Here is a 26,672-nt window from a genome sequence, read left to right on the forward strand (position 1 = left end):
AAAATAAGCAACTAATTCTAGGTATCTAAGACTAGAAATACATTTCTTTAGCAAAATAAGAATATTTAATTTCCTATGCTAACAAGTTTATTCCACTTCAAAGGGTAAAAGTAAGTATATTCTATACCTCCAAGCCAGGTTAAGCTATCTATAAACTATACTTTTGAAGAGTATCTGAAGTTAGATGACATGAAGCCACTGGAATATTCTCCGTGTTGCTTCTGCAGGTTTTCCAAGGCATTCTTCGGTGCGCACCATGGAGGTCATTCTTTCTCCTCTCTTCAGCTCAGATCTTCCCAGCTCAATTCCGTACAACCAGTGAGCCAAGTTTGGTAGAATTCTGTACACACCAATACTAAACTCAAAAAAACCCCTTGTGCCCATTCTCCCCCTCAAAAAGTGAGGCTACTTTTAATATTGCCTTTGAACTTTTACAATTATAGCCTTATACAATCCAGTTATTCCTTCATTTAGTGACGTGCATGAGATCTTTGCTGAGGCCGTTAGCTAGCGTGCTACAGCTGTAAGTCACGAAACCACAGCAGTGTGTTTTACACCAGTATGTTTAGATTTTAAAGTCATAGTTCATCTTGAGAAATACTAAGCCAGGCTTATTGTTGCGGTTGTAACCATGCTATGGTCCAATTTTCTTTCAAGTATGAGTTTTCCTGGTGGAGTATTTTGGTTCTAGGTGCTGACTTTCCTGTGCTTGTCAGGAAGGTGGTCAGGTTGTCTAAATGGTGCCTTCTTTTCTTCCCACAGCTCATGCGCGAAGCGTAGCGCCTCATTAGCCCAAGGACCTCGCCTACCGGCAGTTGTCATTTTTACCAGCAATCCATCACATCCCTTTTAACCTGGTTTTCTTTTGCACTAAGTGGAGACATCTTTTTCACGTTATTTTTGTTATAAATGTAAGCCAATGGCTGACAATGGCCTGGAGGAAATACCTAAGAAGTGCCCCCACTGCGCATCGTCTCAGCCCGACCTGCTGTGTGTGTGTTCAGCAGTTAACTCTCCCGTTTTGGTGGTGGAAATGTCACAGACATCAAGTATTAGTAGTGCAGACATTTTTGCTTCACAAGAGAGAAGAAAAGAAAAAAGTGCTAGCAGAGAACCTTCCATGAAAGACTTGGTAAATATTGAAGATTCCTCAACACAGACTGACAGCCCTTCGTTCTTCATTCCCTTCCCTCGGGTCCCCCGTCCAATGAGCCCTTGTCAGCTAATCCATTGGCTTCTTAAAGTTCTTAAAGCACTATTTATTTCCCACAGCAGAGATGAGCAAAGTCGGTTAGTTATATATGCTTTATTATACTGCCAGTCACTGTTCAAATTCTTTCTCAGGATCCCAAACAATTAACATTATTATTCCAGCTCTTAAAAACTGTTTTTACAGAGAAAACTTCGTTTTCACATTTCGGACTTTTTGTTATTTTTCTTCAGCTGATACAGAGAGATTTATGACAGAGGTTAAAGTGTGGCTTCAATATCTATAGTGAAGTTCTAGCCATCTATCTAGAATATAAAATATGTTTGTAAGGTTGGTTCACATGATTTTCAAATAATGTGGGCGCTCAATCAAACTGACTTGGCTTATCCATCAGTATGAGGAGGCCGATTTGGTCCCAGGGAAAGTCAGTCCCTCCTTTTCCACCTGAATCTTTTGACGGTTGCACCCGCACCTTAGGGTCTTCCTAGGCTAATGAGGCAGTGACTTGTACTGTGTTCTGGATTTTAAAAAGACAGTAAACTATTTTGTATACAGTAAATATTATGTCATTCATTAAGGCTTATCACACTTAGAGTTCATCATTAATAAGAATGTTACATCTTAAGAGTTATTTTTCCTAATTCTCTTTTGGCCCTAGTCCACAAGATTAAATGTGGAGAGAAAGGCTTCTCAGCCCCAGTGGAGTCGGAGCAATGTCACGGAAGGGAAAGTTCCACACATACGCATGGAGAATGGAGCTGATATCGAGGTATGCAGGAAGCCAGCTAAGCTACTGAGAAGAAGAGACTTTCTTCTTTTTAAAATTTTGTTTTTAATCTTTCATCTTTTTAACAAAATTTACTTATCTTAATTAAAAAGTTTTCACAATATATTTTGATCATGTTTTCCTCTCCTCCAACTCTTATCCACCGAACCTGATCTTCTTTTTCTCTCTCTTTCAAAATAAAACAAATAAGACCCCCCAAAACACAAAACAAAAAATAAACAAGTAGAAGACCAAGAAGACAAAAATATACCAAATATGAAAACACACACACACACGCACACACACACACACACACACACAAAAAGACAACAAACAAACAAATAAAAAACGTGGAGTTCGTTTTGTGTTGGCCAAGTAGTCCCGGTTACGGGGCCTGTCCTGGAATATGGTTAGTATAGTCAGTAACACTCAATTGGAGAAACTGACTTTCCCTTTGCCAGCAGGTATCAATTGCAAATAGCTTCTTGGTTAGGAGTGAACTCCACGCCCACTTCTCCCACTCAGTGCTGGGACCTCCCTGACTTGAACCTGTGCAGGTCTTATGAGTGCTGCTATAGTTTCTGTGAGTTCACATGTGAACCTAAGATAGGCCACAGCCCTGTGGGAAAACCTAACACCGCTATTCTACTAAAGGAACATAGCAATAAAATAACTTCAAATAATGCTGTACCCATTGACCACTGTCTTGCGCAGTAGATGGGAATTAATACAGAGACCCATGACTGGACATTGTGCTGAGATACTTTGGAGCCCTTGGTTCTAAATGTGATGTCTTCATTAAACCCCTGCCTTTATGGCTCAGGGATCTATGTGGAAGAGGAAGCAGAGGGTGGCAAGAGCCAGAGATGATGGATGGCTCCAAGGATAGAGACAACAGACCTGAACTTTCAGCTTTCCTGAGTCAGTAGTTTGTGACAGAGCAGACAATTGAAACAGCCTCTGAGGAAGGAAGTAAAGACCACAGGAAAAAAATTTAAGCATATTGATGTTTTTCTAAAGGAAATGCAAGGCAAGCACAAAGAACAGAATTTGGATCCCTGGCATCTGTGTAGAAACTGAGGTACAGTGGCCCTGTGTAGAAAGTGGGGTACAGTGGCCCTGTGTAGAAAGTGGGGTACAGTGGCCATGTGTACAAAGTGGGGTACAGTGGCACTGTAGAAAGTGGGGTACAGTGGCACTGTGTAGAAAGTCGGGTACAGTGGCATTCGTAGAAACTGGGGTATAGTGGTCCTTTCTAGAAAGTGGGGTAGAATGCCATGTGTAGAAAGTGGGGTGCAGTGGCCCTGTCTAGAAAGTGGGGTACAGTGCCCTGTCTAGAAAGTGGAGTACACTGGTAGCTGTAGTCCCAGTGCTAGGGAAGAGGAGGCAAGAAGATCCTCAGTGCTAACTGGCTGCAGGTTAAGGAGAGAGAGCCTTGCCTCATTGAAATAAGGTGAAGGATTGAAGAGGATGCCTGGTGTTGGCCTCTAGCCTCCATCCACTCTTGAGCACACATACATGCACACCCACACACATGCACACCCACACACATGAACATGTTACACACAAGAGAGAAAGCGAAAAAGGAGAAAGAAAGGTTGAAAATTCAGACATGTCACTTTAAAATATGACTAAAGGAACTATGGAAAGAGTAATTACAAGAAAAATTACATTAATATTATGTAACTTTAAAAGTTGTTTTGTTAATTTATTTGAAGTTATTAGGAAAACCTGAAACGCTTTCAGTTGAAAAGTGTAAGATTTTTCTGAAATAAAGTCCTATACTTAAAGCAATACATAAATTTACCAGGTCTTAAATTTCGCCATAAAAACCTTTCTAAAAGCAAAATGTATTCATTGTGAAAATGTAAATGTGTTAGAGATGACCAATTTACTATTCACCTTTACTTCATTTATCCTATTTTCTTTATGAAATTATACAATATCTAAATTTATGTACACGCTAGATAAATAAATATTCTTCAGGAGGATAGTTGAAGTGAAAGCTTCCTTCCCAACTAACAGGCCCAGGCTCACTGTAAATACTTTGGCCATTGGGAGAGAATAATGAGCAAAGTTACAGTTCTTCACAATTTTGCCTATAGCTATTTTTCATATTTTGATGAGCATCTTTCTAGACATCAACATCAGTACCTCCACATAGACCCATGTTTACCAAAGGATCATGTTACATGTGTTTATTATGTTCTATACTACTATGATTTCCTGTATCAATAAAAACCAATAAAAATCAATAAAATATCATTTTTATCCCATCCCTTTAAAATTAGTAGAGACAATAAGTCATTTCCTTTTTTTCATCACTTTGGGATGATGTATCAAGCAGTTAGTTGAAGAAAATATTAAATTATAAAATATAATTGGATATTTTTTTACCTTATACAATCTCCTTAGCCCAGTGTTATAATACTCTATCCAAATTATGGTTCTATATGTTTAGAGAGAGATAGATGTTTAGGTTTTTAGGGGGGAATTTGGAAAGAAGCAATAAAGATTTTGTTCTGAGGGGAAAAATCCAGGTAAATGATCATCTTACTGAAGATATAATAAATAAAAAACAGGCAAAAGCTTTTATCAATGTAACAAATTCAAATGTCTTTGTAATTAGTTACCTAAGTTTTCCGACTTTCATTCTCAATACTAGGCTATTACATAGTATTGGGGAAGAAGGGATGAGGTTTTTAATCGACAGGAAAGAAATAGTCCCAGAGTGGCAGTGGTGGCGCACGCCTTTAATCCCAGCATCCCCGGAGGCAGAGGCAGGCGGATCTCTGTGAGTTCGAGGCCAGCCTGTCTACAGAGTGAGTTTCAGAACAGGCCCCAAAGCTACAGAGAAACCCTGTCTTGAGAATAGGTAAGAAAACGGCGGTAGTGTTTGAGGATCAGTCATGTGCTGAGAGTGTAGAAATAAAGGGACAGTCACCGTGGTGCAACTCAGCAGGGACGCCCTTCACGGGGCATTCAGTCTTCAGGAAAAGCAAGGCAGAAGGGAAAGCAGAAGGGGTTTAGCAGTGCAGCCGCCTGTTCTGTGGTGCCGGTGCCGGTGGCCACAGAGTGAAATCTCTAGGGGAGGCCTTGGCGCTGACCCCACAGAGGCTGCACCTGGTGGAGCTGACTCGGCTATTGTCCCATGTGCCAGTCCCTATGTGCCATGGGGACTCTGCTGCTCGTCTGTGTCACAGAATCTGACTCCTGCCAACCCCCAGAAAATGAAATGTAGCGAGTTGTGTGGCTTTTCTTTGCACTGTGAACCAGAACACTGCTGTTGGCCAAGCCAGGTCATCCTCTCTTTGTAAGGAAGTTAAATGGTAAGTCAGAGGCTTGGTTTAGTTCAGTAGTGTTAGCCTGTGGGTCACAACTCGTTTAGGGCTTACATATTAGATATTTACATTGAAATTCATAACAGTAGCAAAATTAGCCATGAAGTGGCAACAAAATAGTCTTATGGTTGGGATCACCACAATGCGAGGAACTGCTGGTTCGGATAGTGGTATCATGGGTAGTATTATTTTCTTCTTGCTTCCGATTTTTATTAAAATTTCTATTATTATTTTCTTTTCTAAAATAAAATGAATAAGGCGAAAACACTAACACATAAATAAGAAGATAAAAAGTTAAAGTTAAAGAAGGAGGCACTTGTTCATTGTTTCAGGATCAAACTCAGGGCCCTGAGCGTGACAGATAAACGCTAAACCATTGAGCTACATCCCAGCCTGGCTGGTGGTTATTAGTATTGATTTCATAGTGTGACTCTTTGAGTTTTGGGGTGAACTTTTGCTGAATGTATTATTTATGCATATGTATGTATGTATCAAGTACATATGTGTATTAATATTTCACTTCTTTTCCTTATGAAAATGTTTCATTTTATTATAAAATTTTATATTAGTATTACTTTATAATGTGTAGATTGAAAAAAATCAATTTCTACATTTTTGAACTTTTCCACATTTACTTTTAGAACCTTTGTGGTTTTCTTGCAAAAAGTAAACAATTATTGAAAGTCTTTGAAACTTGACTGAGGCTAATTAAGATGTATTTGTTACTACTGAAGCAAATACATACTATCACTATTTGATCATACTCTAGAACAGAATTCCTCCTCCCTTGGTGGAGATTTTTCAGTATTATATGCTCATTCTTAATGCCTGATGACCACCACAGAGACAGGAACTCTTGTTTTGTCTCCAGGAATTCTATACCTTTGGAAGAATATTGGGACAGGGGAGCTTTGGAATGGTCAGTGAAGCTACAGACAAGGAAACAGGAGCTAAGTGGGCAATTAAAAAAGTGAATAAAGACAAGGTAAGGCTCTCCGTGTGATCCCTAGGTACAGCACCCAAGTGGGGTAGGGGTGGGCAGTACAGCTTTCCCCTCTAACCCAAGCTGTGTCTTCCCTTGGGGACTAGGGGTGGGCTAACTGCTGGAGGAACATGGGGACCGCTCTAGTCTCTTGTGAAGGACTAGTTCCTGACTCAGTAGACATGTGCTGTCCTCAAAATGCAAAAGCACCAGCATAACCAGTATAACCAGATACATACACTTCACGAGTGAACTTGAAGTCAGCAGTGGTGCTCAGTCTGTGCAGGTGAAGGGCTGGAAGTATGGGTGTCTCTGCTGGAAGTAAATTCCGTTACCCCTCCTGAGCTACTGGATATACTTTTCTTCTATTGTTTTTTTTTTTAATTCTCTTACTTTACTATTGGCCAATTCCCCTCCCATCTAGTCTACCGTCCCTGTGTATCTGCCATACCCCCTCTGTGTTAGTTGTTGGCAGGGGACGGGGCTTCTCCTTAAGATCCCAAACTTCACATTAGGTCATCATCAACATTAAAAAAAATCTGTCTGGATAAAGAAGCAAAATGACACCATTATGGTCTTTTCTTCTTGGAATTGTGGTAACAAGTATTGGATCTATAAAATTAAACAGTAACCTGCCGGGCTGTGGTGGCAGACACCTTTAATCCCAGCACTCAGGAGGTCGAAGCAGGTGGATCTCTGTGAGTTCGAGGTCAGTCTGGTCTACAAGAGCTAGTTTCAGGACATGCTTCAAAGATACAGAGAAACCCTGTCACACACACACACACACACACACACACACACTCACACACACACACACACACACTCACACACACACTCACACACACACACAAAAAAAAGAAAGAAAGACATTAACTAGTAACCTCTATGTGTTTTTTGTGATTAAAGCAAATTTCCAGGTTTAATGAGGTGACATATCAACTTTAGTAAAGCAGTTCAGAGCCTTTCTAGGAGCTCTTGCAATTCTTTGGAACTCTAGGTGTCATCCACCGGGTTGCCTGGCATGCTGTTTCTTTGCTTTTATTGTTGTCAGGGCTATAGGTTCAGTATGGGGATTATAGTTGCAACTTTAGGAATTACTCTCTCACTCACATACTGGTACTGGAAGTACAGTATCCTAAAGTAGCAAAATAAACTGATCTGTCAATACAGGAACTGGAGAGCATATGATTACAGCACATGCTGGTCAAGCCATTTGGGGAAAGAGGTGGGAACAAAATTGAGATGAGTAGCAGGAGGAATTGTGCTAACTTCACGGAATTCACTCCTCATGGTCACTGTTTCTCTGAGCTCTTGGCTAAGCTTGAAATGCGCCTTCATCCTACTTGGGTGGGGTACAGCAGAGGGATCAGTATCCTCCCTACTCAAAGACGGTGAAGGTTGAACGAGAAACGGAATTGGAAGAAGGAATGGTCCTAAGTAAAATTTGGACTAGAAAATGTTTGCCGTATGATCAGTTTCTTTCCCTAAGAGCCATTATGTACTTCCCAGATTGGCTCTAAGTGTGTGCAGAAATAAGTCCTTTGTCACCTCTCTCAAGAATATTTTGTGTTGAAGAAAGACAAAAAAAAAAAGAGGAGAATATTTATTGTAAGATAATGGCAATTTCAGACTTAGGGGAGCGCCCTAGAATTTTCCAGATGATTAGACAATCTTACCTACTTCTGAAGGACAGCCACATGGTCCCTTCATTTACCTTTGGCCCAGGCATGGGAAGGAGACACTGTTGAATTAGTCTAAGGCAAGGTCTCTGTCTCTCTGTCTCCTCAGTTAACCAGGAAGACCAGAAATTAGCACATACAAGGTTAAATACAAGATCCCATTGCCTATATATATGAAAATATAATATATTATATAATAGATTATTTATCTCTTATATTATACATATAAATGAAAACAAGACAACAAAAGACAAGTTTTGGGTTATGAAGTCATCTCTGATTGGAAGATTTTGTTTTTGTTATGCCAATGCAAAAGGATCACTTCAATTGAAGGGAATATTGAAAAGAAATGCTAAAATTTGTGAGGGGTCAGAGGCCATGTTGTAGCTAATTTATGGAAACAGTTCAAGAGATTGATTGAGGCCAAATGAAATACAGCTTGAAATTGGACAAGGGAAAGAAGGGGCATAATTTGATCTGATTATGGGATAAATTGCATGATATCATTTAAGAAAGACACTATTCAAAAGTGCAGGAAAAGGTGTAACATAGCTAACTTCCATACTGAGGGAAGTAGGCGTGGCATTCCCATCTGCAATCTGTTTCTTCCTTGGTTAAGGCTGGAAGCTCTGCAGTGAAGCTACTGGAGCGGGAGGTGAACATCCTAAAGAGCGTCAAACACAAACACATCATCCATCTGGAGCAGGTGTTTGAGACGCCCAAGGTAAAGGTCCAGCAGGTTCTACGGTTTAAGGGTTGTTATTACAAAACGAATATTGTTCCCTTCCGAAGTAGCCCTCTGGGGCGCAGTTGCTCATGTCCTTGGCAAAAGTCTGTCACCAGAGATTGATGAGAACATTCTCGAGGACTTTTATTATTGATTGTATAATTAGGTGTGCAATGATTAGATTGATGTTTTTAGTTACATGTTCTGGGTGGCGCACTAGAAACTGTTTAAGATTAGAATAGCTTCATGCCGTCGAGATGGCATCCTTTGCTCTTGCTCTTGGTCTCTCTGCTAGAGACCATTTGATTGTGAAGGTTTCTCAAGGTTAGGTTCATGATCCAATGAAGAGGCTTACTTGGCACAGTGTAGAAAATGCTTTTAAAAAATTCTTCTCTCCTACATTGCACCCAGTTGCAGTTTCCCTCTCCCTCACTCCTCTCAGCTGCCCCGCCCCTCTCTTCCAGATCTCCTCCTTCTTTTCTCTTCAGAAAAGAGCAGGCCTCCCAGGAATACCAACTGAACAGGGCATAACACGTTTTTGTCTTTGTCTTTCCAGTGTTTTTCATCTCCTTTCTTTCCTGGATATTATCCTTCTCTAATCTTAACTGTGGGTTTTACCCTCGTGAGCTTGGGCATTACTTGCACTTGAAGCAATACACTATGTGGCTACGCATGCGGACAGACAGTCTGTTTCTTATGTCCTGATTCCACCTCTTTGTAGCCGTGAGAATAAGGCCAAGTTACTCAACTGTTCTCTGTGCAGGCGTCTCACCTGTGAAGTGCTGACTCCTCTGGTTGTTGAGGGATTAAAGACTAATGGGCCTGTGGGTACAATGCATCCCTCTCATCCAGGGTTGGCTATTGTTCTTTGTTCTCTCTGCCAGACTCGAAAGTCGAATAGTCAGTTTGGTTTATGCACCGCACTTTATCAACTGAAAGTGCTTGGCAACGGGACTGCAGCTGTCCTTTTGTCTTTTTGATCCTGATCCTGAAGGTCAGACCCTGGCCTTGTACATGTTAAGTGATGTCCTGCTTCCTGTCCCTGAAGTGTGATGTCTTTTATCCCCCAATATTTTTTTAATAGCTTTGTTCTTTGTTTTTAGAAGTTTCTGTATGTGTGTGAATGTTTTGTATGTGTGTGTGTCTCTTTCGTTTCGCACACCTGGTTCTCAAGGAGGTCAGAAGAGGGCCACAGATTGTCCGGGTCTGGAGACACAGCTGTGAGCCATCACATGGATGCTGGGAATGGAAGCCTGGCTTCTGCCCAGTAACCAGTGCTCTTCCCGTCTTTTCCGTCTTCCCAGCTTCTTTATCATCAGTTTTAGGCAGTTTGATTTCAATGGATCTTGATAGAGTTTGCTTCATATTTCTTGTGCTTGGGATTCATAGAGCTTCTTGGGTCTGTGAGTTTGATTTTCATTTGATTTAGGAAAATTTTAGTAATTATTTCCCCAAGTATTTTTTTTTTTGTTGTTGTTGTTGTTTCCTTGCCCTACTCTGGATGGTTGGTACATATGCCAGATCACTTGGTACCTCTCATGCACACTGCTGCTCTGCTCATTCCCAGCGTTTTTCTCTGTTCAATCTGTATAGTTTGATTCTTACTGTGACTTCAGCTTCACTATGTTTTTACATCTAATTTATCATCTCATCCAGTAGAAATTTGATTTCCTTCGTGTGTATATTCAACATATGATCTCAACATATTCCGTGTCTCCACACTTCACAAATACAGTGATGGGAACTGAAGTCCTTTTCCTACTGATTGTGTTGTGTATGTTATTGTTAGCTCAGTTTTGCTGGGCCTTTCCTCCTTCATTCTATGTTATATTTTCTTACTATTTATACTGTTACTTATATATTTATTTGTCTTTTAATACAAGGTCTTTCTATGTAGGCAGGATGGTCTGGAAATTGCTACATAGTCAAGGCTGGCCTGGAACTCATGAACCTCTCACCTCAGCGCGTGAGTGCTAGAATTTCAGGCGTGCACTACAAAGCCTGGTTGCCAGTTAATTTTAATTGGCTTCCAGATATTGTAAAAATTACCATTTGGGGTACTAGATTTTTAGATTTTAACGTCTATTTTGAGAAGAGACTGAAGTAATAAGGGCAGCGGTGCTGCCCCAAAATAATTACACAGACACTGTATTCTTTTAAGCACTGCTTGGCCCTTTAGCTCTAGCACTTACAGGCTAATTCTCACATCCCGATCAACCCATCTCTAATAATCTGTGAGAACCGGTCTTACCGGGAAGATTCTAGCCTAGTCCATCCTGGGTCGGAGCTTCATGCCATGCGTCTGCCTGGGAGCAGGGCATGGTGTCTCTCTCAGGCGTCTGCTCCCTAGAGGAGAGCTGTCAAGTCTCTGACCTCACTTCCTCTTCCTCCCAGCGTTCTGTCCTGTTTTCTCCTCCCACCTATCCTCTAACCAATAAAATGGGCCAGGGCAGTACCTTTATTAGCCAATTACCTTCCTCCATCAAGAGACAATATGGTCTCACTAGATAACCCTGAAATTAGTGAGCCTTCTGCTTCCAGTGGCTGGGATTATATGCATGCGCTACCACATCTGGCTCTATTAATGATTCTGGAATTGTATTTTATGACATAGTAAGTAATCTGGAGACAGCTCAATGTCTTTGGTGCTTGATTTATTCTTTGTGACGGGTAACAGAGTATCCGCAACAGGACTAGTTTCCCCTTCTCCTGAGATGCGGCCTTCTGAGTACTCATACTGTCTCCAATGCTATATGGTTATTGGATTTCTCTCTCGGGCCAATGAGAACACAGCTTTTCTGCCATTCATGAGCACCAGTGACTGTCCCCTCTGGCCTTTCACATGGTTAGTTCCCAGCTTTGGGACAATGGTTAACTAATTAACACTGTCGAAGATTTGAAGATCTCTCTCTCTGTCTCTCTCTGTCTCTGTCTCTGTCTCTCTCTCTCTCTCTCTCTCTCTCTCTCTCTCTCTCTCTCTCTGTGTGTGTGTGTGTGCGTGCGCGTGTGCGTGCGCGTGTGCGTATATACGTAGAGTTCCCCTTTTTGATATGTTTCCCTGGAAACTTTAGTTGTCTTGGATCCCCATCTCCTGAATTCACAGAGGCTACTGGGCCTGCAGTCCTGCAAGGTGCTCTCCTGTCGGCTGCACACTGGGCTTGGCAGTTTCAAGGTGCTCTCCTGTCGGCTGCATACTTGGGCTTGGCAGTTTCAAGGTGCTCTCCTGTCAGCTGCACACTGGGCTTGGCAGTTTCAAGCAGCTTCCTCCTCCCATCATTGCTGCTGTTCTCTGCAGACTCTGTGATGCCACCTAATTCCATGGACCCCTTCTCATCTCGTCATCTGTTGGTCACACCCCGTTTTGCCCCGTGGTGCAGCAAACTCTTCAGGGGCTAGGACAATCATGGGCTTGCCTCATGGGCGTCTCTCTCACAGAACAGTGCTCTTCTGTGCTGACTAATGGCTTTCCAGTTCTTAACTTACTTAAGCAGAGGGTCAAACTAGTCTATTATGTGTATAAACACGAGCTTGAAGGTAAGGAAAATGGTCATCTGTGGATGTTCTTTTCTGTTTTGTTTGATTTTGATTCACATGAGCTGGATCTGCCCATAAACACACAGGTCTAGACAGCTGAAACTGTTGTAAGGAAGTGGTATCTGATTGGTTGTATACTGCTGATGAAACCCTCAGACTGTAAGTCTGTCTGTGCTCTAGGTATTCACAGTTGTTTCAAATAGCTGTAATGCACTCTGTCACTATAACTTTGATCAACACACATTTAACATTTCTAAAAAGAGTTATTTTTATTTTGTGTACCACACATGCAGCACCCTCAGAGGCCAGAAGAGGGCGATAGATTCCCCTGGAACTGGAGTTCCAGATGCCTGTGAGCTGTCTTGTGGGTGCTGGGAATGGAACCTGTCTTCTGGAAGAATAGCCAGTGCTCTTAGCAATACCCATCTGTCCAGCCCCTTGCACGTTTTATAAATTGTGTCAATGTATATTGTAACTACTGAGAAGTGTGGCTCAGTTCGAAAGCCTGTCTCTCAGGTGTTCCACACCCTGAAAAGCCCTCAAGCAGCCTGAGATTCAATGACTCAGAGTTGTGGCTCTAGGAAGAAAGACACTTACTGCTCTCCCTGCTTTAAGCATACTGACTGGACATAGAAGTTGGATTAGTAGCTGTTAACAAGAACAGAAACAGACCCCCAAACCTTCCATACAACAAAACTCTAGAATATACATCAGAATGGAGACGTGGAGGGTGATTTGCCTGCTGGCAGTGCCTATGGAAAGGCATGCCTTTTAGTCGGCCAGGAAGCAGCTTTATGGTGGGATATCTACAGGCATCTTATAAAGAAGTGGCCGATGCAGAAGAGGCATTTCATCCTTGCTTCTTAGTTGCTGAGTCCCGCTGTCCCCTCTTTGACATTTCTCATATCTTTGCTTTCGATAGAGTCTAGAATCATCTTGGACCCAGACCTGTAGGCAGGCTCGTGAAGGATTATTTACATTAAGTGAGCTTTGGGCATGTCTGTGAGGGATTATCATGACCAGGCTAATTGAAGTGGGAAGACCACTGTGGGTGGTGCTATATTATCGGCTGGGGTCCCAGAGCACATAAATAGGAGAAAGTGGGGGCTCGTGAGAATATTCGGTAGGCTAAGGTGCTTGTTTCCAAGCCTACTGACATCAATTGGATCTACATAGTAAAAGAGAACCAGTAAGTTGTCCTTTGATCTCTGTAAGTTTGCTGGGGCATACAGAAATCAACTTAACGTTTAAAAATACTTCTTACAAAAGAGAAAGTCAACTGACACCAACACTCACTGTCTGTGCTTCTCGCCTGGATACCGTGTGGGCAGCCACCTCACGCTTCTGCCGCAGCCAGCGACTTTCCCATCGTAACAGACCGTCCCTTGAACTATGAGCTAGATCTGTGAACCAGAACATACCCTTTCTCCTTTAGGTAACCCTTGTCAGGATAGTTTATCACAGCAGAAAAACTATGGAGCTACCGCCTTTCTTGTGTCCAGCCCATGCTTCACAGGTCCCCCTGTTAACACAGGAAGCCTTTGAAGTCTGGCCTGCTGCCTGCTTATATAGGGCCCATAAGATAAGTTCTTTACACTTCCAGATAAAGGACAAAATGTAAAAGAGTAATATTCCATAACCTTAAAATGACACCAGACGCAGGTTTCTGAGTCTATAAATACAGCATTGTGTTGTTTATGGCTGATCCCAAGGTAGCTGCTGAGCTGTGCTGTTGTAAAAGAGGCCATGTGGTCCACAGAGGCCATCATGTGTGCTCTTGGGTTTGGTCTTTGTGGAGAATTTTTGCTGAGCCCTGCTGCACATTACGGTTGTAGCGTTGACCTAGAGATGTAAAATTGACATCATATAACTTTTACCTCACGGCTCTGACTTAAACACCTCCAATGCCTTGTTTCACATGGGACTTGGGGAATCCATAGTCTTGAGTGTGCTATCCAAGGCTCCTTATAAACTTGTTCCAGCCTTTCCTGTTAGCTTCACCCTTTGCCATTTTCCTCTTTTCCACCCAGCAGCCTGCCGTGCTGTTAACAGAGTTCCACATTTATTTTAATAGCTGCTTTGTTCCGGGCGTTAGGGCTTTGTATACTGGCCACCAGCTCTCCCTGGTTTTCCCCCCACCTTCCCTACCCAGAAACCAGTGCTCACTGTCCTTGGCGAGCATTGATTATGCAGAGGCAGCCTCTCTTCCACAGTCCCATGGCATGTTGGGCTGTTAGTACCTACCACAAGATATTGGAACTCTGTTGAACTTCCTGAGGTCAGCACTATGTCTCCCGCTTCTTCGTTCCTCTTGTGTTCAGTACAATAGTTTGTATACAGTATGCAAGACATTTCCACTTGAATAAATTGATTGTGATCACACCTGTGATGTATATAACCCATAAAAATTCATAACTTTCTCCTATTCTGACTTTTAAATCTGCAATGTCAGCAAATGTACCTTGTGATGGAGCTTTGTGAGGATGGAGAACTCAAAGAAGTTCTGGATGCCAAAGGGCACTTCTCAGAGAACGAGACAAGGCTGATAATTCAGAGTCTTGCGTCCGCTATTGCCTACCTTCATAACAAGGGTAAGAAGAGGACTGCACTCCTTGCCGTTCCGTAAAGGAAGATGCCGCTGTTGCTTAAGTGGGATGGTCTTTAAGACTCATATCACATTGGCAGAGCTTGGTAATATAAGTGGATAACAAGCACATTTCCATATGTTTCCCTTTAATTGTATTTATAGACATCTTAATTAGCAACAATGCAGGCATATAAATACATTGTATATGCAAGAGCAAACATTCATGATCATTCTTATTCTAGAAGTTTTAAACGTGGCTAATGTCATCAAAATCAAAGTAGATGAAGTGAATTTTCCTAAACTATTTGCATATTAATATTAAAATGCACATGCTCTAACCTTGTGAGATAGTGTGCTTCAGTTTTAGAGCGGTTTGCAGCGTGCACCTGCGCCAATGTGCAGAGCAGCCCACATTGTGGTCCCCACAGCCTGTAGTCGCACTAGGACTCATTGCTGGTAGTTTTTATCCTGTTGGTTTTGACAAGTGTGTAGTAACATTATCTACTAAGGTATTAGATAGTGATTTTCCAGCACTTAAAAAACACGCTTAAAAAGAGCTCTGCTCATTCTAATGGCTTCGCTGCTGCCCCTGGTCCCTGCTCCCCTTCTCTTTGAGGCTTCTGGGTGTGACTCTAGAATGTTCTCATCTAACAGGTGAGGAAGTACTCGTTCCACAGTGGTCAGTGGCAGGCTTTGGATCTGTTTCCTCAGCACCTACTGTGTTGTGCTCAGCTCTAGAGTTACAAAGATGAAAAAATTAAGGCCCCCACCCCTCAAGTAGCTTAGGCTAGCAGGAGACAGAGGGCAGAAACAGCTTGTAATGCCGTGCGGCAATTTCTCAATGGAGAGTTGTGTGAAGGGCAGGGAGCACAGATGTGTGTCAGAACTAGACCGGAGGAACATGGGCTCAGACAAGAGGACGACTCAGGTAGGGAAAGGCTTGCAGAGGCTGAAGGCCACACTTGTATCCAGTATCCCTTATCAATGATACGGTTTCCAGTATATTTCTATAAAGTCTCAACAGAATTTTTTTGAGGGTTGAGATTTTAAAAACTATTCTAAAGAGGGTGAGAATAGCCAAGTTAAAAAGGTGGGGTGTTAGGGAGATTTGCCCCCATCAACGATTAAAACATCACCAAAATGCGTTAATTAAGATGGTAGGGGATTTATGTAAGCAGAGACAGGGGGAGTAACAGCACTAGTAAGAATTCCAGACAAAACCCAGAGGATATATGAGAACTGTAAGTGATTAGCTACGGCTGCCAGCCCAAGGCTAGGTCAGCTTCTTTTCCCTCGAAGTTAAACACTTAACTTTCTACAGCTTGAGACGTTTTCGCTGTGAACGAGGACTCAGTTTTTTTTTTGCAGAGGAGTGTTTGATACATTATTTGAATGTACACAGAAATCTCACCTCAACTCTGACCCGTTCAGCTAGAGGTTTGTGCCCCCAAGATTTGTGTATTTTATTTCAACATATGAACAGTAAAAAAATATGCATACTGCTATTTAAAAAAATACACTGAAATACAGTTTATGCACATGTAGCCAAATTACAATGTGTTAAAACGTTTATGTTGACAGTAGTGATATACAGAGGCACAAGTCCCCTATTTAGAGAACTAAGGACACAGAAAACCTTACCTGTATAAGCAAGGCTGTGTTGTGACCCAGGCTACTTTGATTCTCCTGGGAGTGTGTAGCCTTGGACCGATCCCCTTCTGCACTCACCAGGCTGGCACACCAGGCTGGCACACCAGGCTGGCACGGCAGGGCACATGCAGACATGAGAGAATGAATGGCTTCTGATGGAGATGTGGAGAAGGGGGTGTGAGTAAGATGGGACAGAGAAGAGTCATGCTTGGTCTTCCTCACGCTGCATTTATCGGTCCTGTTCCTGTTCTCTCTGTCCTTCTGTTATTCACTTTGGCTGTCTGTTTTCCTGGTAGATATAGTGCACAGAGATCTAAAGCTGGAAAACATAATGGTTAAAAGCAGCTTTTTGGATGATAACAATGAAATGAACTTAAACATAAAGGTAAGAGCCCAGAAATACTACTCAATATTTGCCCGGAAACCGGCAGCAAAGTGCCTACAGACATCATAGACACAGTTTGGATTCTTTTGAATCTAAGAAGTAAAAATTCACAAAAGAAGTTGTAACTGATAAAAATGATACTACCAAGTGTGTTTTTCAAAGTGCATATTCCTTTGGATGAGTCTAAATCATTAGTTAATAGCAAGCAAACAGATGCTCTGAATTCTAATTAATTTCAAAATTATGTCTGGTAATTTGATGTAAATGTGTTACAGATTTAGAGAAAAACACACCTTGGCTGTGCTTTTGATTCTAAATTAATGCTACAGTCTGTATTTCTCATTGAAATTTTCCCCGGGTATTAATATTTATGTCTTAACCACAATTAATGTGCCAAGTGTTTATTCTTGAAGATTTTATTCAAATTAAGTGTTCCTTAATGTCAAACAAATGATAGAATACATTATTTATTACTTAGCACTTTAATAGTGGCTGCTTTCAAATGTGTGCAAGTGTTATCTCTAGAATCAAATGTGTCTGTAAGTTGGTGCTGCAGAAGCTGAATCCATATGCAGTAGAAACAGACTCAGCAACCCTGCTGGTGTCCCTCAGAGAATGTTCTTCCTAGTTCGTTGTGAACTCCATGCAGGCAAGAGCATCAGTTTATTCTTTGTTGGAATGTGGAGGAGTGCCTGAGACAGAGCATGCTCAGTTAACTTTTGGCAAACGAGAGACTCAGTTCTCTCCGAGTAATGGAACTGGGTCATGAAGGCTTTAGTATGTTTGTGTCTGTAGAGATGTTGTGTGGAGAGAGACAGATATTACGCTCCACGTGGGCTATTTATGGACAGCAATTGATTCAAGGCATACTGATACACACTTGTATTCCCAGCATGGAGAGGCTGAAGCCGAAGGATTGCCATGAGTTTAAGACAAGCCTGGCTGCATAGTGAGTTTTAAGTTGGCCTGGGCTGCAGAGTGAGACTCTATGAAAGGAAAAGAGAGCTGGTTTGGTAAAGTCACATAGTACTTAAAATCATTTCCTTGCACTTTGTAAGGCCCTGACGTTTGCATTCAGTGTGAACAAAGAATCCATGCTTTGTTTGCATGCGCCGTGAATGCGCCTTTGTTTCTGCTGTGGGGCAAGGGCATTCCGTTTGAGAGACAACCGAGGGTACGTGACAAATATTTAGTAACTGGAGGTGTAATTACCAAGATTTAGAATGGAGCAAGAGACTGAAGTTGCAGCAAAAGGCTTTCAGGCCGGCTGTGGCCAGGTCATGTTGGAGTGAGTTAGCTAATTTGCTTCATTTCAAGTAGTGTAGCAGATGTCTTAGTATACTTGGTCCTCACAAAGGAAATAGTAGTAAGGGAAAACAAGCACTGCTGGTTATACATGTTAAAAAGGAGTCTTAGTGTTGGTAACTATTTTCATTTAAACTCTGCTTTTACTGGACCATAACTCCAGGATCAGAGAAATAGATAACACATTCCAAGGCTAGGCTTTTGCAATGAAAGCCTATAAGCATTAACTTATAAAAATCTTTACCAAAAGAATTAATAAAAAGCATGAACAGTCAACATCCTGGGTTCTCTCTACCAAGTTTCTCTGCACTCAGAGAGGTTGGGCAGCAAGGGAAAGTCAGGTTTTTAGTAGTAACACAAGGAAAAGTCCATCCCCAAGAAGTGAGGATTAAATGTAGTTACTGTGGCTGGAAGTCACTGGGTGGCTGAGCCTGTGTATCTGCTCTCAGGTGACTGATTTTGGCTTGGCGGTTAGGAAGCATGGCTCCAGGAGCGAAGGCATGATGCAGACCACGTGTGGCACTCCTATCTATATGGGTAAGTGAGAAGATGCAGAAAAGGTAGAACACCTGAAGTGAGGGGTAGCCAATACCCGCAACCCCAACATTCGGGAGGCTGAGACAGGAGGATTGATGGGCTACATAGTGAGCTCCGATTTATATAATCGCCATGCCAATGCGTGCACAGCACTTTATTATTTTATATCTCTTCCCACCAATTTCCCTCTCACATCCCAGTACTTCTCAGGCTTCCCAATCTCTGAACTTATCTGTGCTTGAACCATACAGTGGGTACTTATTTGTGTCTTCTGTTCCACAGAACGAGTTTGCTATTTTATGCATGTTGTATCAGTAGTTTATCTGTTTTATGGCTGAAAAGTATACTTTGTTCATTGCTTTTTCCTGCCTCCTTGATGCATAAAGTTTTTAAATTGTTTTATCTTACTTAGGAAAAGGCTACTTTAGATTCTGTTCAGATCCTCCCATTGGCAAAAGACATCTGGTCTGTGGTTACATGGGGAAAATATATCCCAGCACCCTGAGTTTTATGCCTGCTTATTAGTTGTCTACACTGATAACAAGTGGGGGAACAAGAGGGAAGACAGATGGTTTGTGGAGCTTTGCTGACTTCCTAAATGGCTCCTTGGCACAGATATTCTGGCTTCTGCTTCCCCGAGGGCTGCAATGACAGTGCACGTAGAAATGCCCCTGGTAATTAGGAAGACTGACAGAGTGGAGGCCAGGAGGCCTGGCCCTGCTGTGGTGCAGCGGTCAGGCGGCCTTCACTGGATCTCACTCAGAATTTGCCTCCATGATAGACACATGGCCATGGAGCAGCTCGCGCTTTGCTGGTTCTGTATTTAAAGTTTTACATGCAGCTAAAGACTGCAAACACACACAACAATTGCAAAAAGAGAAATGGTGTAAATTTTCAATTATTTGGAGACAAATTATTTAATTTGTGAACTATTATAGTTTAGCCTTTTCTCATTCTCCCGTGTATCTTTTGGCTTCTTTTTGTTGTTTTCAATTCCTTTAATCATAGAGAGTGGGGAAGATAAAATTCCATTTACTTTTAGAATCTGTTATAAAAGTGTGTGTATGCGTGTGTGTGTGTGTGCGTCTGAGTGTATGCATGCTGGAGAGTGTGCACTCACATGTGAGAGCATTACATGCATATAGCCAGTGTGTTAGTGGAGGAGACTGGTGTGCTTTCTCAATAAGAATGCAGATTTCCCATAGGAAGCATTCTGCAGCGTGCGAATGTAGCTAGGTCTCCATGATTTTTACTTTCATTGACAGAGGGTATCAAATGCCTACATGACTGGCTCATAGGATTCTGAGCACAATTTATTATAAAAACACTGTAAATTTTAATGTTCTTTTAAAGTCTAAACATGTATCTTATTTTTGAGTTTGTGACTGTTTTTTTTTTTTTATATGTGTAAAAGTAGAATAGACCATTTCTCAGTATCATACTGGTTTTTAAAAAGCCACTCACTGGAAAACAAAGCCCTAAAACCTCAACTTTAAAGCATGTGGCATCTTAAGGTTAAAGGCACGGTGCTACTTTGAGAGACTATTTGAAGGGACCCTGCTGTGAACACCTTTGTCAGTCAGAGAGCCAGGAATTGAGTCGCACATACTTGGAGCCTCATGCTGCACTGGGATTCGCTGGTGTTTTGACCCAGTCTTATGTGAACGTGCTTTCTATCTCGGTTTTCTTACTTAGAAAATGTGGCAAATAATACATATTCTGTCATTATAGTGCTATGATTTCATAATTATTTTCATTATTCTACTGACGTGATTCATAACCACAATATTAGTTTTTCTATGAATCCAGATTTGTACATATTGGCCTTGATTTAAATAATATTTACTTAAGTTGTGTGTTTCCTTATATTTGAGGGAAAGTCTAAGATATTACTGTCTTCTGTTATAACTGCAGAAGCTTTGTAAGATCACCTGCCATTTTGCAAGAATAGAGAACTGCACATTTAGCAGTGCAGTTTCTGCCATTGTCCCGTTAGGGACTAATTGATAGGAGTGAGGACTTGGTGCCATCAGTTGGGAGGCCTGTACATTATTCATTCAGCATCTGCTGTTGGCTCTTTTCTTTCCCTCTGGAGGAATAATTTACAACACATCAGCACATTTTTATGCTTTGTATTTAAGCAATTAAAAGTCATTTATTGTATTATTAATATTATTTTGTTTCTGCTTATTTGGCAGCACCAGAGGTTATCAATGCCCATGAGTACAGCCAGCAGTGTGACATTTGGAGCATAGGTGTCATAATGTACCTTTTGTAAGTAGCCTGTTCGTCCATGTAAGCAAAAGGGGAGCCTCTGACCGTAGATCAACATAGATTTTATTTTATTTATTTTTTAATTGTTTTTATTGAGCTATATATTTTTCTCCACTCCCCTCCCTTGCTCTCCCCTCCCCTTCCTTCCTACCCTCTCCCATGGTCCCCACGCTCCCAATTTACTCAGGAGATCTTGTCTTTTTCTACTTCCCATGTAGATTAGATCCATGTAGGTCTCTCTTAGGGTCCTCTTTGTTGTGATTTTAAATGAAAACTAGACAATATATTTCTAAAGGTGTCATCTGAAATCCAGTCCGGCTGCTGCCCCGCCCTGAGCGCTCCCTCACGAGCCTTCAGGATGACCACCTAAGTATTTATTTAGTGCTATAACTCATGGCCTTCAGTTGTGTTTGCACTGATCTACAAATGCAAGAGTGTCCCACATATACGAGTGAGAATCTGTCCTTCCTGATCCCTTGCCGAGGCTGAGAGCTTCACTGTAGCCCATCAGTAGTAGGGAAGTAGGCCACCTAGCCCTAGAGCCACCCACGGGCACAGACACAGTGGGGCGTGGGCACAGTTGGGTGGAGGTCACCTAGATCCCCGAATACCAGGAAAGCCTCGGTAATTCTTGCTCTTCCTTCCCTCTTGCTGTCATGATTCAGTCAAATCCCAACCTACTCCTCCCTCTTTGGCTTTATCAGATCGGGATCTTTCTGGCTGTCTCTCCTGCTTCTGTTCATCTTCCACTCTATCTGCCGATTGCACTGCTCACACGGTGGTTGTCTGCAGCATACTCTTTCTGGACTAAAGCTCTCTGATTGATAATTGGTCCTTGCTCTAGAAAATTACCAGATCATCTGGCATGTTGTGTCTGAGCAGATCGCTCACAACCTCGCTCTAGCTTGCTTTCCCAGGCTTGGGCTGCATGTGTGTTTTCATGTGCCTGCCTTTCTCACCTTCTGCATTGCATGTTGTCGGTATGTGTTTGTGTGCAAGCACAAACGTCTGTGTCATGAGTGCATACTCTCTCTGTGAACTTTTCTCCTATGTTGGCCATACACTAGAGCTTTCTATTTAGATATATATTTACTATGTATAAACCTTTTCTGAATTTCACAGAGGATTTAAGGCATCATTTTTTTAAAAATCATACAAAATAATAACCTTCAAATTAAGACCATATGACTGGGATGTTAGTTCAGTTGATAAAGTGCCTGCCTCGCACGCAGGACTCCCTGGTTTGATCCCCGGCATTGCATGTACCAGGTGTGGTGGTCCATGCCTGCAGTTTCAGCACTAGGGAAACAGAGGCGGGGGATCAGAACTTAGTTTCCCTTGGCTATATAGTCTGCTCCAGGCACACGAGACTCTGTCTCAATATAACAATAACAATACTAATATAGAAACATAAGCAGTAAGTTTTGCTTACAATGTGTACCTTTGATAGTACTCATTGTGATAAGTGAGCAATACACTTTTTTTTGTTTGTTTGTTTGTTTTGAGACAAGGTTTCTTTGCGTAATAGCCCTGGCTGTTCTAGAACTCACTCTGTAGACCAGTCTGGCCTCAAACTCAGAGATCTGCCTGCCTTTACCTCCCAAGTACTGGGATTAAAGGTGTATGTCACCACCGCCCAGTGAATAATAACATTCTAAAAAACCAAATTACATGGTAATATTACAATATTCTATTTATCATATCTACTTTCCTTGTTTTAAGTTCTGTGAAAGACAGTTCAAATTATTCATCTTTGCATCCCCGGCATCCGATATAACAGTCAGACCATATTCAGTGCTCAATACATTTGTTAAATTAAATTAAGTGAATTTTCTGAGAGGTGTTCTGCTAGTGACCATTGTTCTGTCTTTAGTGATTCTGAATGCTTTAGCGTTGCTGCAACATTAGTTTTATGGTCATGTTGGAGATTTTGCTCTTCCGTATCATGTCTAAATACTAACATCACTGTAGTTACATTTTCACAGTTGTGTGAACTGGAAGACACAGGCAGTAGAAGCCAGATGATGTGATTGCGGCTGAGACTGGGCTGGTCCACATGCGTCGTTGCTTAGACAGCATGAAGTATGAATGGATTCATAAAGCTTGTGCCGATTAGAACCATGGGGCAAAAATCCTGAGTTTAGTCTTTAATTAACATGCAACTATTTAAATACGTCTTTCATTCTCTTAAGACTGTCTATAAAAGTCCATATTAATCGGCATAATGAATCATCACATAATCCATATGGTGTTTTCTACTCTTTGAATTTGCTGTTGAGGAAAGCAAGTGTATCACACACCTTTCATTTCCCCCTCTTTCTTAAATATCTAATTGGAATGTTACTGCTCCAGAGTGTGGTTGCACGTCAGTGTAATGGCATCGTCCTTCGTTCACAGAGGATTCTCCCGTAGCTCACCAGGGCTGAGCCCTGTGGCAGCCATCGACAGTTCCCTTAGTCGTCCCCAGCACAGCGCATTCCCTTCTCCGTGAGGGTTTCTTCCTTGTTTATCAGTTAACTCAGACTCGTTTCTACTTAATTGGACAATGATAGCATACGTTCTGAAGGTGAAATTAACATAAATAAATACTCTTTCTGGCTCCTCTCCTCTGCTGTCCTGATTCTTATTAACGCAACAGAAAACAACAGGCAGCTTTAGGAGGCATTTTTCATGTCTTAGACTCTCTTTTCTGGACGCGCTAGGAAATTGCTGTCATAAAGTTCCATATGCTGCTGATTGACCAACCATTAGATACATTTTGCGTAAATAAAATTGCAAAGGACAGAAAAAAGTGGAAAATTTAAAATCTAGCCCTTAAGCTATAGTTGCTCGTAGAGGCTGCGAAGAGACTGGGGACCGTGCATAACTCTGCTTGATAACAGGCTCAATGAGCTGGGCCTTGGCTGGCCTGCACTGCTTAGAACAGATAGCAAATGTCCAGACAACCATTTTTCTGGTTAGTTTCTTTTTGTGTTCTATGGCTTTTAAAATTCCATTTTAAAACTAAGCAGTAGTGAACCAAGTAAGAAGAAAAGTGTCAGAATGAGCTTGAAAAATAAAAAGTATTAAAGTAAGAGTTTGCACAACAGCCTGACAACTCCTGATCCCCTAACAAGAAATTCTTGCAGGAGAAACTCTCTGCCCCAGACTGTGTCCTTGACTGCCTGCAAAGTTCCTTCATTGTCATCGTCATTGTCATAAAATACCAAATTTTAGCTTGATCAGAAAATGTTCACAATTGGATCTTTAAAGTAAAACTTAGAAAATAGAACTGAAGAAAGTCAGTAAAAATACAAAATATAAAAGACTTAGACTTTATTATACTGAGAATAGACTGTACCTTGGCAAGCGTAATGGAGTAATGCCATTCTGTTTTCAGTAAAGGGGGAAGGGCTGTGCCTGAGCGTTGAGGCATTGCTGTCCCAAGTTCTGCCTGGGTATCCCTGGACTTACCTGCCGGCTGTCTTCAGGGCTGTCCTTAGATGTTGGGATTGTTGTTGATGGTTAGGTTAACATTTACTGAGAATGTACCCTGGACTCAACTCTGAAGCATCCTGTTAGAGCTCTGGCCTAGATCTGGACTCAGCTTGGTTGCTTTGCCCCAAGCTTTGCTAAAAAGAAACCAATGAAATAATCCCTGTGCTCCAGATGCAGGCAGCCCCGTGTGCTTGGGCTGTGCTGGTGTTGGCTTGGTGTTTACCCAGCATCTGCCCTTTCTCACTGATGGTTTACGTCCTGGCCTTCTTTTGAATACTAATGACACAATTGTGCCTGTTTCAATGCCTTTTGTCTGAGACTCAGAACCTAGAGAATTCCCAGAGTTATTCTTTGGTTTTATTTTATTTTATTGTTACCATTACTAACATTTGATATAGTATTTTCCACAGACAAAACTGTGGCCTAGCCTATTAAACTCTTAGGAGTGTTGGCAGTCTCTGATGACCCTTTATGTGCTCCTGTGATCTGGTGTATAGTATGGGTTTTAAGGGGCAGCCTTCCTTTACACCTGCCACTGTTACTATGCACTCAACCCTCGCACACCTTCCTGCACCCCAGTGTCTCCTCACCCGCAGAATCCTGGGGCATTTGTAGATCTCTGGTCTCGGTGAGTGCCTACTGAGCTGATACCAGCACTGAGCTGCATGGCCCCATTGCTTCCACTCTCTAGCCAGAGAGGACCCTTCTCCTCTTCCATCTGTTGCTTTCCTACAAAGCATCACTGCTTCTAAGTCGTGCAGAAGGTTATGTTTTAATAATCTTACGTTGAAAGCATTTGAACAAATGGCTGCCTTTGTTTAGACTGTGTGGAGAGCCACCCTTCTTGGCAAACTCGGAGGAAAAGCTCTTTGAATTAATAAGGAAGGGAGAGCTACAGTTCGAAGATCCGGTCTGGGATTCTGTAAGTGATTCTGGTGAGTATAGGTTTGTTATTGTTTACGAAAGCAAACAATTAATATAAGAAAATTGACTACTAGTAAAAGTTTTGTAAATCTCTGGTTAATCATAAAAATCTACTTTATATTCAATGATATTTGCTTGTATAAATAGTGATATCTTCACTGTGATTGTTCATGGTCAAAACTTCCAGAAACAAAACAAAACAAAACAAAAAATACCAACTAAAAACTTAAGTGGAAACCATGTCCAGATGATGTGTGGCTTTAACTGAGGTTAAGAGAAGTAAGATTTCAAGGTTTTTCTCCCCTTTATTTGCAGCAAAAAACGTTCTGAAACAACTTATGAAAGTAGACCCTGCTCACAGAATCACAGCTAAGGAACTCCTGGATAACTACTGGTTGACAGTAAGTTATGGTACTCCTTTTTAAAAACCTTTTTTTTCTGACAGCACTCTTTTTATCCAGTCTTAGAGTCTTGAAACAGTCAATTAGTCCCATCCTTTGACAAGTTGAAAAGAGTGGCGAGTCTCGACACATTTCTGAAATGGGCAGTTCCAAATGGTTCCGACTGTCACCACAGTTGCTCGTGCGTATTTATAGGCATTCAAATGAACTTTGTTTGTCCTTTGTCACAGAGGCTTCGTGTCCAGCAGAACAGAGCTGAGGACTGTCTTAGAAGCTGTGCAGAGTGAAGCAGTCAGGACATCCAGATGTGAAGCCCTAAACCCAGTTAAAGCTCTCAGTCCTTTGAGTACAGAGAGTCTTCGGGGAACCTTGGAAAACACGCTTCCAGTGTCTTTACCACCTGGGCTGAACTCTTTAGTTTGTTTGTTTGCATGTTGCTCTCCGTCATTAGACTACAAACCCTGATGCAGACACTTTGACCTCTGCATTGCTATGCTAGAACAGGACCAGTCACAGCTGGAATTTGGGCGAGCCTCTCTTGAATCTTTAGCTGGAAACATTGCTATAAGTGTGTCTTTAGTCCCCAGTTTTCTACATTAGTCACCGCTGACAGCTATTGAGATGTGAAGGAAGTATGCAGTCCCCTCCTACATGGAGCAGCCATGGCATTCTTCAGGCCTTTCTGCTTTCCTGGTGACTTGGAATATAATGGCTGGTGATTGGGTTGCCATCCTGGACAGCAAAGTAGAACTACAACTGTGTTGGGGCTGGTGAACAACAATAAAATACGGGGTGCCAGGCACATAGTGCACAAAGTCACCATGCCAATCATTCCGGAACTTTTTGTTTTAGCAGAAAGTAAATTTCTTTTTATCTTTAGGGTACTTTGGAAT

At 41.8% G+C, this 26,672-nt stretch overlaps 1 protein-coding gene across 1 annotated transcript in view; it reads left to right on the forward strand.

Moving 5' to 3' along the window:
• Stk33 (serine/threonine kinase 33) overlaps nt 1-26,672 on the forward strand; it is a 172,352-nt gene that overhangs the window by 105,819 nt on the left and 39,861 nt on the right. Inside the window, exons 2-11 of the mRNA XM_041667173.1 lie at nt 763-1,132; nt 1,869-1,979; nt 6,189-6,302; nt 8,598-8,702; nt 14,692-14,830; nt 16,773-16,861; nt 18,616-18,703; nt 20,902-20,977; nt 25,277-25,389; nt 25,694-25,779. Coding sequence (XP_041523107.1) covers nt 920-1,132; nt 1,869-1,979; nt 6,189-6,302; nt 8,598-8,702; nt 14,692-14,830; nt 16,773-16,861; nt 18,616-18,703; nt 20,902-20,977; nt 25,277-25,389; nt 25,694-25,779 — 1,134 coding nt within the window. The 5' untranslated portion in view covers nt 763-919. The remainder of the gene's footprint in view (nt 1-762; nt 1,133-1,868; nt 1,980-6,188; nt 6,303-8,597; nt 8,703-14,691; nt 14,831-16,772; nt 16,862-18,615; nt 18,704-20,901; nt 20,978-25,276; nt 25,390-25,693; nt 25,780-26,672) is intronic.

Source organism: Microtus oregoni, unplaced genomic scaffold (assembly GCF_018167655.1).
Source record: "Microtus oregoni isolate MIOR12 unplaced genomic scaffold, Mior012 000016F_ref0000370, whole genome shotgun sequence".
Lineage (NCBI taxonomy): Eukaryota > Metazoa > Chordata > Mammalia > Rodentia > Cricetidae > Microtus > Microtus oregoni.